Here is a 13,223-nt window from a genome sequence, read left to right as displayed (position 1 = left end):
CCAGGCCTCCTCCGGGGTTCTACTGCAGAGGCTGGGGGGTGATGCGTGGGAAGCGGCAGGACCGCCCTCACAACGGCAGTGGGCGCAGCTCCCTCGCCGCCCGGGCTCAGAGCGAGGCTGAGCCAGTTGGAGGTGGACTACGGCGCCTGCCAAGGGCTAAAAAGCTCCGTGCCGGGGGTGTGGCCTCACCGGGAGTGGGCGGGGCTCCTAGTTTGTTCGCAGAGCGCTGGGGCCGCGTGTGGAGCACCGTGCTCGCTGCTGGAGAAGTGGAATCCGTGGTTCTTGACTGGCCCGATCGCCCGCATCCCAGCCACCTCGGCTGCACAGCGTGCCCAAGCCTCGAGACTAAGTGAGCAGGTAATAGAAGCTGCCCGGGATTGGGCTGGAGGTGAAGAGATAGAAGGGAGTTGATGGGGGCACGTGGAGAACGTGGCGGACCGGCATCCCGAGCCCAAATTCAGCAAACCTCTGGAGTGACTTGGGAAGGGAGCCTTACCTCTCCAAAGCATACTGCTGCCTTCCAAACCCTTTAACGTCTTGGTAGCCAGATCTCCAGTCTCCTCTTGAGGGTGTTTTCAGTGAAGTAGAAGAGTTTATGCTCTTTGAGGATATTACAGAAGAATTTAGCAAATCAAGTGATCCTACGGTTTGGCACTGGTTTGTCGGCAGATTGTTGCTAAGGACATACCACTCCGCTTCTGTTTTCTTAACTGTTGGCACCCTTGTTTATGGGCCAAGGGGTTGTTGAAGGGATTCTTCTTTAAACAGGTCTAAATCTCCGTCAGGTTTTGCGCGATTCTTTGCTCTTTGAAGAGAGCAGAAAAAGATAGCAAAGCATGGCTAATGAAGGGTGGAGCACTTTGAGGCAACTGGAAAAGTGGATAATGACAGGGTGTGGCTTTGCCGGCCACTGAAATCACCCCCACTTTTATCATGAAGTCCTTGTGCTCTCCCCCCCCAAGCCCTGCTAGCTGCATTTATTTAGGATTCAGAAATTCCCTTGAGAAGTTGACGAACCTTCAAAAGGCACTGACCCATGGGACAGCATTATAAAGGATAATTGGAAAATGATTACTGTGGCATCTCCTAATGCACTTTCCTGGAGGGAGGGTGTATTCTTCCTACACTCCTGGAGTCTCTGGTGAGAATGCGAGCAGATTGCTGCCCCTTTGAGTATTTTGCTAATCTCATCTAAGTAGAAGTTACTCAGTTATGCAATTGAAACCATTCTTAGCACTAAATGATGCGTGACGAACAGAAAGCTATATTTTATAATAAGTCTGATTTGAGTTCTTAAGAATCTGAGGAAGTGCTGGGCAGTGGTGGTGCGCGCCTTTAATCCCAGCACTCAACAGAGGCAGGCGGATCTCTGTGAGTTCAAGGCCAGCCTGGTCTTTGGCGCTAATTCCAGGACTGGCTCCATAGCTACTGAGAAACCCTGTCTCAAAAAGAGAAAGCTAAACCGGGCGGTGGTGGCGAATCCCTGTGAGTTCGAGGCCAGCCTGGTCTACAAGAGCTAGTTCCAGGACAGGCACCAAAAACTACAGTGAAACCCTGTCTCGAAAAATAAAAAAAAAAAAAGAGAGAAAGCTAATATTGGTATACAAATACTTGTAATATAAGGCAACATGCACGCAAAAATCGGACGCTACAAGGAAGGACTGTTGAATGACTGCAGCAGCCTTAAAGAAGACGTTGTCAGCAGAGAGGCACAGTACCTCCTGTACTTGATGCTCCCTGCAGACGGAAGCCACTAGGTAAAATAGCCCAGTATCATTACTTGACCATGAGCCCAGCAGTAATTATTTGGCTGATGCCAGGCTGCAGTTCCCAACGGTTCCCTTTTTCTACTTTTAAGTTTGACTTTGCTTCTCGTCTTTGTTAGATTTACACACGGGTATTACCGAATGAGGCAGGACTTCTTCAACTGGCCTTTCTGGCCTCTTTCTTACTTTGATTCCGTGCTGCCTACCAGTCTCTTGATGGTCTGGCTAAGCTATATCTTGCCTGTTTCCCCATCAGAGCAGGGATGTTATTTATTCCCTCTGTATTTCCAGCGCAGAGAATGACTTGACACAGAGGGCTCTCAATGAAGACTCCAGTGGCTGATGGAAGACCCTCCCTGGGGAGACACACAAGAACCAAAAGTTACTTGGTGAGAGGCAGAAGTGTCCTAAGCTCTGTTGAAAGGAAAGAGTGGCACATCAGAATTGTAAAGATCTGCCTTCTCCGAAAATGACTAGAAAGTGGATTGAAACTCGGAACCTGAACTTCAGCAGTCTATGTTGGAGGGTCAGATGGGGGATGCTAAAGGCCCGAGCTAACGCAGGAATAAAAGAAGGGCAAGAGCAGAGAACACAGAGCTAGGAGTCTTCCGCTAGGGGAGCAGAGGACACAGCCAGGGCGGAATGAGTCAGGCTCTTGACTAGAGCCCGGTTTCCGCTGCCTGCCCTGGCCTCCAGCCACTTGGACTTTTGTTCATCTAGCTAAATGTGTAAGGCTGTGTACGACATGAGGACAGTACTTTTTTTTTTTTTAAAAAAAAAAAGCTATTTATTTATTATGAATGGTGCTCTGCCTGCATGTATCCCTGCAGGCCAGAAGTGTGCATCAGATGTCATTACAGATACGTGTGAGCCATCATGGGGTTGCTGGGAATTGAACTCAGGACCTCTAGAAGAGCAGCCAGTGCTCTTAACCACTGAGCCATCTCTCCAGCCCAAGGACAGTATGTTTAAGTCACAATCATAACTCGTGATAGTTTGGACCTAGGGCGAACTGTAGAGGTTAGTTACGCTCTTCCAGAAGATTGTATTTAGAGTTGATTAGGGTAGACTTTCGATCTGGCCTGCACAGGCACCTCCAATCATGTACACATACACACATGAAAAATAAAATCTGAAAATTCGGAACTTTTGACAGTTACTAATTTCCCTCATTGATTCTACATCTCTGGGATTAAAATGATTATCAATTAGTTTAGACACATGCTTCCAGAAATAAAATATAGATCGGACATTGAAAGGATTTCCTGAGAACTACTCCTGCTTTGGGAGGAATTGATTGAGACTATCAGATAACCTTTGAACTCTTCTATAAAATGGGAAATTTAATCTACTGTGATTCTTAGTTTATCCAAGGCTGTATAGTGAGTGAGACCTTGGAGGGAGGGAGAGAGAGAGAGAGTGAGAGAGAGAGAGAGAAAGGGAGAAAGAGAGAGAGAAAGAGATCACTTATAGTAAATATAGATGTCAAACTATTTGAAATGAAGGGTAGTTTTGAAGGAAGGACTGGTGGCTGGTGCTTTAGTGTTCTCTGCTCAGGACCTGTCCAGAATGTTCAGTGCTAGTTGAGGAAATTACTAAGTTAAACTGGGCCCTTCTAAACAGATTTGGATAATGGGAAAATAGAGAAACCAAAAACTCTTCATTCAAGAAGTTTGGGGGACGGGCCTGACCTTTCATCTATTACGGAGGCTGAAGCGGGAAGATTAGAAACTCAAGACCTGCCAGGATGTAGAACATGCTCAAGTCCAGTCTACCTCAAAAATTATGTATGTAAATTAACAAAAATTAAAAGGCCAGGGTCGAAGTTTAGTGGATGATTGCCAATGTGTGAGAAGCCTGAGTTCAGTCCCTGGTATCAGAACAACATACTTTTCCCTGAAAAAGTTTGATAGGTAGGGAAAAAAATAAGATCAATGTATTGGATGAACCAAGTAAAGGATTTCGGTGAATGATGCCTAGACCTCACTTGTGAGCTTCCCCTGGTCACAGGGGAAGTGTTCGGGACCCGTACCTTATCTGGATCACCAAACCGAAGAGAACGGCACGTAGGATGTCTACTAATGGCCAGTATATCTAGTAACGAAGGTGTCTCAAGAGCAAGGATTGGATTTCCACAGGTTACGTTTAGTGTCACGATTTATGCAGAATGACGGCGTGATGAAGATAGGAAGGTCGAATCTGCAAAGCGTGTTTTCTTGGGGAATATTCCATTAAACTGTGTTAGCTGAGATGCTCTCTTGGAGTGAATATTCCAAACTGTTTCCAGGGCCCAACCCAAAAAATACTGGTTTATTAGGTTTGAGAACCAGTTGTTCCCCAGTAATTTGTTTTATGTCTCCCAGTTAATTTCTGCAATCAGGTGGGCTTGGCAAACTTTGCCTAGACTTGTTCTTAATCTTTAATTCGTGACAGATTCTGGACTGGAACGTAGCACAGTGGTCCTGGCCATGCCTCTTAGGCCCCTCCAGCTATTCCATAGAGTAAAAGTGTGAACCTCTTACTCAGCAGTTGTCTTACTTGAAATACCAGCTTTATGTCGACTCAGCATGTTTGAGTCACTCAGCAATTGCAATGAGGCCATTTGGATAAATTACCCCTCTTCTACAGTAGACAGATGGAACAAACTTCAGTGTTAAGATGAATTTCATGAACGGACTTTGTTTTTAAGGTAACTGGTATATGAGAAAAATTAATTCCTAGTAGAATTTCAATCAGCAAAATAGAAAAATGATTTTAAAAAACATGTATCATTCAAGTCGACAGCCCTGTAAAAAAATTGCATATCAGCATTTTATAATCTATAACGCAGTAGTAGATCTAGACAATTTGGTGATAGTGAAAAGCATCCTATACTAAGCAAGACAGACCAATAGTAACTAACCCAGGGACTATCCTGACTGCCACCAGGAGAGAGAATAAATGTGTATTGCTATGATATAATGAGAAAAGCAGTATTTCTTAAATGTTCTGGCAACAAAAGTCGTCCAAAATCTGAGTGAGCCTCTAATTTACCTGCTCACTGGGAGTAGTGTTCAGAGTGATGCATTAAACCTCTTAGGTATGGGATCTTTCGTACCCAGGATAGGGGAGGCTGTTGCTAATTTTGAGTTGTGCTCAGCTGCAGTGGCGTCTCTGGGAACGTGTGGTAGAAAGTCCTTAGGCCCCGCTCAAGACCAGCTGCATCAGAACGTAAACATTTGCTTGTACCTTCATGTTCTGGTGACAACAGGACAGCCACGTAGTCTTCTCCAGAAATAAGTAGCAAGGAAAACAGAACAGGGAAAGCTTTCCATCTGGAAGGAGATGTAAGAGACACATCGTTCCAATGCCATGTGAACAGCAGCGCTGTAAAGCCACTCGGGTAGTGAGTGAGGAGTTTGTTTGGATGCTGATGACATAAATCATGAGCGTAAGGAACCGTGACAGCTCTGCGTGTGATATTATGTGGGTTTTAAGTTTTTTAATTAGCTCATAAATTAGCACATTTCCTGATAGTATTTTTTTTTAATTCTTTTTTTTTGTTATTTTTTTAATTTATTTATTATGTATACAATGTTCCTTGTGCAGGTACATCTCCATGCCAGAAGAGGGCACCAGATCTCATTACAGATGGTTGTGAGCCACTATGTGGTTCCTGGGAGTTGAACTCAGGACCTCTGGAAGAGCAGCCAGTGCTCTTAACCTCTGAGCCATCTCTCCAGCCCTCCTGATAGTATTTTCATACATACTTAGTTTTGGTTGGTCCTTCATCTTCTGCTCCCTGTCCCAGACTGTCCGGCGCCTCTTCTCCCCCTACCACTATTCCACGTGTGTTCTTCTGTCCCATCCTCTCTCTCAAGGCTTCCTTTCTTCTTCCTCATAGGCCCCTTTGCACTTTCCTGACCTCTGACTACTTACTGCCACACAAACACACATAAATAAAAAATCAGAAGCCGGGATCTGCACATGAGACTATAAATAGTATTGATCTTTTCCATCCTGGGCTACCTCAAGTAATATAAGAAATATACATTCCAGGGCTGGAGAGATGGCTCAGAGGTTAAGAGCATTGCCTGCTCTTCCAAAAGTCCTGTGTTCAATTCCCAGCAACCACATGGTGGCTCACAACCATCTGCAATGAGGTCTGGTGCCCTTTTCTGGCCTGCAGGCATACGCACAGACAGAATATTGTATACATAATAAATAAATAAATATTAAAAAAAGAAATATACATTCCAGTAATATACATTCCCCTCAAATTCTATTTTTCTTTATGCTAAATATGTTTTCATTGTGCTTATGGACTGCACTTTCATTACATTCATTGTGAATGGACAGCTAGGCTGTTGATGGTCTGGTTCCGTTTTCTTGCTTCTGGGAATAGACATGGAGTAGGCATGGATGTGCAAATATCTCTATGATTGTCCTTTGGGCGTTTGCCTAGGAGGCTGTGATTGTGCATACTACAGTTCTTTTTAGTTCTTCTGAGAAGCCTCCACACCGATTTCCACAATGGTTGCATTGTATTTTTTTTCTCATGTAGCTCTCAGACAATATGCATAATGAAGAGTTTTTAAATAACCCAAGTCACAGGACTGAGGGAGCATGAAGAAGTGATCAATCACATACTGGTAACTCCTGAGGCCGAATGGTCGGTAGGTACACGGGAGTCGGTGAAGCTGCCTGTCTCACTCGTGTATATGAGCATAGATGCGTGAAAGGCAATTTGTACTCTGCAATGACAGTAGCAGACTTATATAATCATTTCTTAATGTTCAGGCACTGATGTAGGCAATTATCAAGTAGTAAATGACATATGTATAATGATGGATTTCGAAAATATATAATGTAAAATTGTTTCTGAAAATATTCTCAGCTTCAGCCATTATCGTAAGTCCAAGATTGCTTGCACAATTCACAAAAGAGAGGAAACAGTATTTCACTGCTGATTTGATTTTTCTGCATGTAACTACAGCCATAGACATATGAAATCATTAACGCTGACAGCCTCAGAGCCTTAAGAAACTGCAGTTATTTGATACTGCTTATTCCCTGTAAATGGATTAACAGGTTGGTCTGTGGCATCCTGTGTTCTAAATGTGTGGCAAGTCACAGTCATTAGGTTATTGCTGTTTGAAAACTAAAGTCACTGAGTATAATTAATATAATTTCAAACCTCAGAGGTGGAGCTTATGAACATGCGTAGGTGTGTTTTAACTGAACTGCTGAGCAGGTACCCCCTGGAGCATCCTCCCAGTATCCTCAACATAGCCTGTATGTTGTAGTCATCTGGTCAGATTTTCAAACTGTTCTTGCCTAATCTTCATGCCAAGTAATCTTGATTGAGGGTTTCTGTGATTCACAACCTTTGACATGCGTCAGAACTACCTTGAGACCGTCTTAGGATACAAATTTAAGCCACACACTGAAGCCAGCCGCTAGAGCTGTGACCACTCCATCTTGTTCCTCTCCTCTCTTTTTCTTTGCAGTAGGACCCTACAGTTTGCATTTTCACGCTTACCTGACTGAGCTACTGTCACCTGCACTATTCAGAAATTACTGCTCCGGGTGTCTCGGCTCCCCAAGTCATTAGACAATGACCCCAGGGTTGAAGGTTCTTTTTATGTTGGCCCCACGGTAAAGAAAGTTTAGATTTCCAGGCTTTTCAGCCAGGCTATTATATTATACTCAGACAATACGAAGAAGTAGCTAGCACCTTGTTTGTTTTTGGAGGCCTTCCCTTACCGTTAATGTCACGAAGCCAAGAGGATTAGCATTAGTAGTCTTGGCACCCCAACAGGAGACCTGGCTTGGATGAGCATCTGTGTGAAACACTGTTGGCCACGTGATCGTGAGAAAGGTGACTGCTAGGCAGGCAGAAGTGAAAGTTCCTCCAGTGTTCTGTGGTTCAGAGGTCAGACCACTCTCGTGGGCACCATTGCAGCCGCAGTGGGAGTGGCGGGAGTGTGCGCTTTCACCCTCACCGCAGTTAGCCATGGATTCCCACAGAAAGAGCCAACCCAGTCCTCACGCTTCAGAGCAGGGCTCCTTAAACTTCTGCCACTCGCTGACTCCAGTTTACCTGAGAAATTTTATACAACCCCAGGTATATATGTATGTGAACATATGTATACGTATTACACACTTACTGATAATCATGAATTCATACAACCCCATGTATACAGATTTGCAAACAGAGTCTGGCAGATAGAGCTCTGTGAGTTCCAGGCCAGCCTAGTCTAGAGTTCCAAGACAGCTGGTGGTACATCGTGAAACCCTGTCTTGAAAAAGAGAGAAAGAAAGGGCATGGAGTTGGTGCGTGGAGAGGATCTAGTAGGAGCTGGAGGAAGGGAAAAGTGTCATTAGAATATATTGTATGAGAAAGAATTTTGTTAAAAAGAAATGATTTTAGGAGCAAACGATTAAGATGGGGGAATTGTACACATGTTCATCAATGTGTAGAGAGGAAGACTCAACTCCATCACGCAGGTCCACAGGACAGGGCTGGCCCTGGGTCTTCTTTGGGATGGTGCCTGAAATATTCAGTTAACTGTAAGGTTCCCTCCATCTCTCTATGGTTTGATAACAGGACAGTCAAAGAGACGGAAGAGGAGGAGAAGATGGAGGGGAAGTATGTGCATGTAAAGGTGTGTGGGAGGGGTTCATTCTCCCATGCAGACTCGCGCGCACAGAGGGAGGTTGACATCATCACCACCAGACATCTCACTTAGTCTCCCAAGTGGTGGGATTAAAGGCTGTGCTGCTGCCACCCTCGCTCTTTCCCCCCCCCCCCCCCCCCCCCCCCCCCCCCGCCACCCTGGCTCTCTCCCTCTTGCTCACTTTCTTTCAAAAACAAAAAGTAAACAAAAACAAGAAACACACACAAAACCCTTCACAGAAACAGAGGCCAAATATACAAGCAGAAGACCAAACACAACTTTACAAATCAATATGAAACAAAAATTCTAAAAAGAAAAAACTTAGGGTTTGAGCTCATTTTGGGTTGTCCAGCTACTCCTGGGCACGGGGCCTACCCAGAAAGGTGGTTAATGTATCCAGTGAGGCTCCACTGGAGAAAACTAATTTTTCCTTTGCAAGCATGTATCAAATGTATTTTGTCAGTGGCTCTTTGGGTAGGGGTGGGGGCCTGTATCTACTTGATTTCTTTGTTACTGATGGAAACTGTGTTTATGTCCCTCTCTCGTGATGGAACCCTATCTGGTCTGAGCCTGTGTAAGCCCTGTGTATGCTGCTACAGTCTCTGTGAGTTCATATTTGCATGAGTCCTGTTGCACATGAAAGACAGTTTTTCTTTGGAGTCATCCATCCCCGTGGCCTCTTCTAATTTCTAATTTTCTATTCGCTTCACTGCCTTCTCTTCTGCATAGACTCTTGCACCCAGTTAAAATGTACTTTGAGCCAGGCAGTGGTGGCACACGCCTTTAATCCCAGCACTTGAGAGGCAGAGGCGGGCGGATCTCTGTGAGTTCAAGGCCAGCGTGGTCTACAAGAGCTAGTTTCAGGAAAGGCTCCAAATCTACAGAGAAACCCTGTCTGCTTTAAAGTGCTTCTTTTCTTCGATGTGTGATTCAGTAAATCTTACCATTTAACCCTGTCTTTCAGGGTTTGTCCACCCTTCTGTTTGTCCACACGTCTGCTGTAATCGGTTCTGATGGCTGGTAATAGAGGAAGAGGACGTGCTGCCTTTACCTTTAATATTGAGGCTGTCGGCTTCAGCAGAGGGGATAAGTTGCCTGATGTCGTGTTGAAGCCACCGCCATTGTTTCCTGTAAGTGTAACGACAGCTTGCTTTTCACAATGTTTTTTTTGCATGTTTTAGGGGTTTAGGGCTTGAGTACATGATACTGTCATGATATCTTCATGTCTAAGAATAAAAGACTGTTGCATCTACCTTGTACTCAAACAACTGGTTATTCTTAGAACCTGTCCGAGTTTTCAGACTAATATTTTAAAATACAGAAAGCAAAACTATATATACCGTTCCATAAATATAATGAGTACAGTGTGAACTAAGAATTATTTGAAATCCTCGTTTCTTCTACTGTGTTATTAATATATTCTAATTGCTAAAATAATATTTTAAGTAGTTTTATGATGTGTACAATGATTTCCTTCATATTTTGTATTTGTAGAAAACAATTTTGCTCCTTATTATTATACAACTTTTGTCTCATTCAAATTTATTGCTGTTGTATCTTTGCTTTATTGCATTCTCTTCGGATTTTGTTAATTTCTCAGAACAGAAACATTTCTGCTGCTTTAGGGATAAACTGGGCGGCGATGGCGTGCGCCTTTAATCCCAGCACTCGGGAGGCAGAGGCAGGCAGATCTCTGAGTTCGAGACCAGCCTAGTCTACAAGAACTAGTCCAGGACAGACTCCAAAGCTACAGAGAAACCCTGTCTCGAAAAAAAAAAAAAAACCAAACGAACAACAACAAAAAAAACCAACATAATGGCTGATATTTTGATTGAAAGCAGTGGCTTACATTTCCAGATGTGTGTACGCTGCTGCTCAAAGCAGACCAACCACAGATGCTCTTAGTAACTCCCTGCATTAGCCTTTCCTGTTTCAGATGGAGAAGTCCTTTGTTGAAGGTCTTGTGGCATACAGAACCCTGAATAGGTGGATTGTTCTAGGCACTCACAGAAACAGATACTTTTTTAAAAGAAATAGTAAATATTTTAGATTTTTGAGAACTGTATGCATGAATACTGTACTTAAATCATTTTCATTCCTCCAGCTCCTCCCATACTCTCCTAATTCCCTCTCAGATTCATGACTCTGCTATAAATATTGTTGTTACACATACACTTTCTGTATACAATAATGTATATATAACATGTTTACATACACACACAGCCTGCTGGGTCCATTTAGTGTTGCTCGTATGTACATGTGTTAGGACTGACTCCTAGACATTAGATAATCTAGTAGAGGCCTTGTTGGAGAAAACTCGTTTTCCCTCTCTGCAGCGAATGGAGACTATAGCTCTTTATCTAGAGCTGGGGGTGGCGAGCTTTGGAATTCCCCCACCCACCTTGGCACATCAGCTGCTGCTGACATTGTGCAGAGCTTTCTCACCCCACCATACTGCTGAGATTTCAGGGATGCGACTTCTGCCCTGTCTGGAAGACACTGTCTCACATCCAGTGATCTAATCTTCTGGCTCCTGCATAGGTCCTCTCAATCGGTGTGATGTCCTCTGAGGCCAGGCGTAGAGGTTGTGGATTTGGTGTACCAGATGGGCACCCCATGGTCTCTCACGCTGCATTTTGACCAGTGGTGGATCGTTGTAAACACCTCTGTGTGCTGCAGAGAGGAGCTTCTGTGGGAAGAGCGACATTCACTTGTGGGTATCAGAATTTTTGTATTTAGAATACATTTACAAATTATATTAGTCAAGGGAACTGACTTTTCTATAGGTTTTCTCTAGGGTCTGGGACCTCTTCAGTCTTGAGTGGTTGGCCAGGTTTGCAGTGTCAGGGATGAATTTCTTTCTGCCGAATGGGCCTTACGTCCAGTTGGACAGCTGTTGGTCAGCCCCAAGTTAACAGTGCCACAATTACAGTGTTGAGGATATCCTGCTGCTGGGCCAGTCATTGGTGTTCATAGGCTGTGCATCTGGGTAGGACTGCATCAGCCATTCTCCTCTGCCAGTTAGTTCTCATAGCACCCTCCAGTACCGCAGGAGCAAATCCTCGGGCAGGGCTTCCAGGTGGTGTCCTCAGCACCTTAAAGTTCTGGGAGGCAATGAAGGCCGTGGCAGTCGCCTATGTTGTTTTGGGAGTGTCTCAGACACCCTGACCAGTGACTCTAAGAAGCTTACCCACACTTGACAGTGGGTCTTTTTAGTCCATGGCTCTTGTGGGGAGCGTGTTTGTCCTGCATACTGTAACTCCAGTGGTGTGGGAGAGTTGTCTGTATTCTGTCAATCATGTTTTAAATAAATGCTGATTGGCCAGGCAGGAAGTATAGGTGGGAAAACCATACAGGAAGTAGAAATGATGCAATGAGAACAGGAGAATTCTGGGCAGGAGTAAGCTGATTCCTCTCACTCCTGCCCAGACCACCGAAGCAGCAGGATGTGATCTGCCCCACTGAGAAAGGTACTGAGCCATATGGCTAACAGATCAGAATAATGGGTTAATATAAGCTACAAGAGCTAATAAGTAGCCTGAGTTAATGGGCCAATCAGCTTTATAACTTATAGAGATCTCTGTGTGATTTTCTTTGGGGCTTGCTGGCTGTGGGGTACTGGGCGAGACAGAAATCCCCATACAAGCAGGCCCCTTCATGTTACACTCCAGCACACACACACACACACTCATAAATAATGGTTCCTTGTAGCTTTTCCCAGCATCCTTAGTGTCATTTATCTCTCCCTCCTCCTCCCTCTATAACATCCTCCCTTCTCCTCCCTAGGTGAAGGAACACCTTCCCCCCCCATAGCACCTGTGTCCTGTTATGCTTTTTGCTCTTTGTATTTTATTTTTAGTACTTAACCTAGCTTGAAAATAGAGAAAAATATCACCTCAGGTATAGGCCTAATATCTCAGTACAGTGACTAACTTCAAAATAAGGCTACTTATTTTGGGTATGAGATTAGCGCTAAGCACTGGAAAGTTAGCGTATGGTATCATTTTCTTCTGGCCAGAAAGCTGTGCCTGCTCTTGCTTCCTCATGTCCCCAGCCTTTCCTCATCACTATCTTTCTCAAGTCCCAGCTGGGCTAGACCCCTTCCCCTCTGGGATCCCTGTGTGTAACAATCTATTTTTCTTTGCTTCAATAGCTGATTGGTTTTGTCCATATCTCCGTCCAAATATGACTTCCCCAGGAAGCTATGCCTGTTTACCCTGTGTAGATTAGCCACTACCAGCCCCATGTCACGTCCTCTGCTCTCTTTGTATTTGTTTTTATGGTCTGAAATTTATTGTACCTCTTGTGTATTTAATTGTGTGTTCCTTCCTCAGGATGTAAGTTCTGTTGTCTAGTACACGGTAGTTGCCCAAGAAATAGTTTTGAAAGCCTGAATAGATTCCGAATCCATCTTTGGAGATATACTGTATCTTTGTCCTCTCAAACCGTATGCATCTTTGCCATGTATGCTGGGAGCCCACTTCATAGTAAATGTATACATATGATTATATTTTCATACCAGCACATGCGTGTAAATATTGTATGTGCAGAATCTTTCTCCTACCTCTGAAATAAAAGTGAAGTAGGAAATGGGCTAAAGAGTCAGATCATAGAAGTTCAGCGTCTTTATTATTTTATTTTCTTTAACATGAGACAGAAGTTTACATTGTAGCCTGTGCTGTCCTGGGACTTGCTCTGGAGCCCAGGCTGGCCTTGAGTTGGAAGCAGTATTCTGCCCTCGTCTCCTAAGTGCCAAGATTACAAGAGTGACCAACCTCACCAGGCTAGACGCTCAATA

General features: G+C 44.2%; 1 protein-coding gene across 3 annotated transcripts in view; it reads left to right on the top strand.

The window, feature by feature from the left end:
• The first annotated feature begins 120 nt into the window (after positions 1–120).
• Positions 121–13,223, top strand: part of Polr3g (RNA polymerase III subunit G) — a 37,047-nt gene continuing 23,944 nt past the window's right edge. For 2 of the 3 annotated variants that reach the window (XM_048423958.3, XM_048423945.3), the window contains exons 1-2: positions 121–357; positions 9,390–9,555. In XM_048423958.3, the coding sequence (XP_048279915.3) occupies positions 9,439–9,555 (117 nt within the window). In that variant the 5' untranslated portion in view covers positions 121–357; positions 9,390–9,438. Of the gene's footprint in view, positions 358–2,057; positions 2,156–9,389; positions 9,556–13,223 lie in introns of all 3 variants that reach the window. The other variant, XM_048423956.3, reaches the window with a different exon arrangement.

The sequence above is a fragment of the Myodes glareolus genome, chromosome 15 (assembly GCF_982192425.1).
Source record: "Myodes glareolus chromosome 15, mMyoGla1.1, whole genome shotgun sequence".
NCBI classification, from domain to species: Eukaryota; Metazoa; Chordata; class Mammalia; order Rodentia; family Cricetidae; genus Myodes; species Myodes glareolus.
The sequence above is the reverse complement of the archived record's forward strand: the minus strand, read 5'-3'. Positions and strand labels throughout refer to the sequence as shown.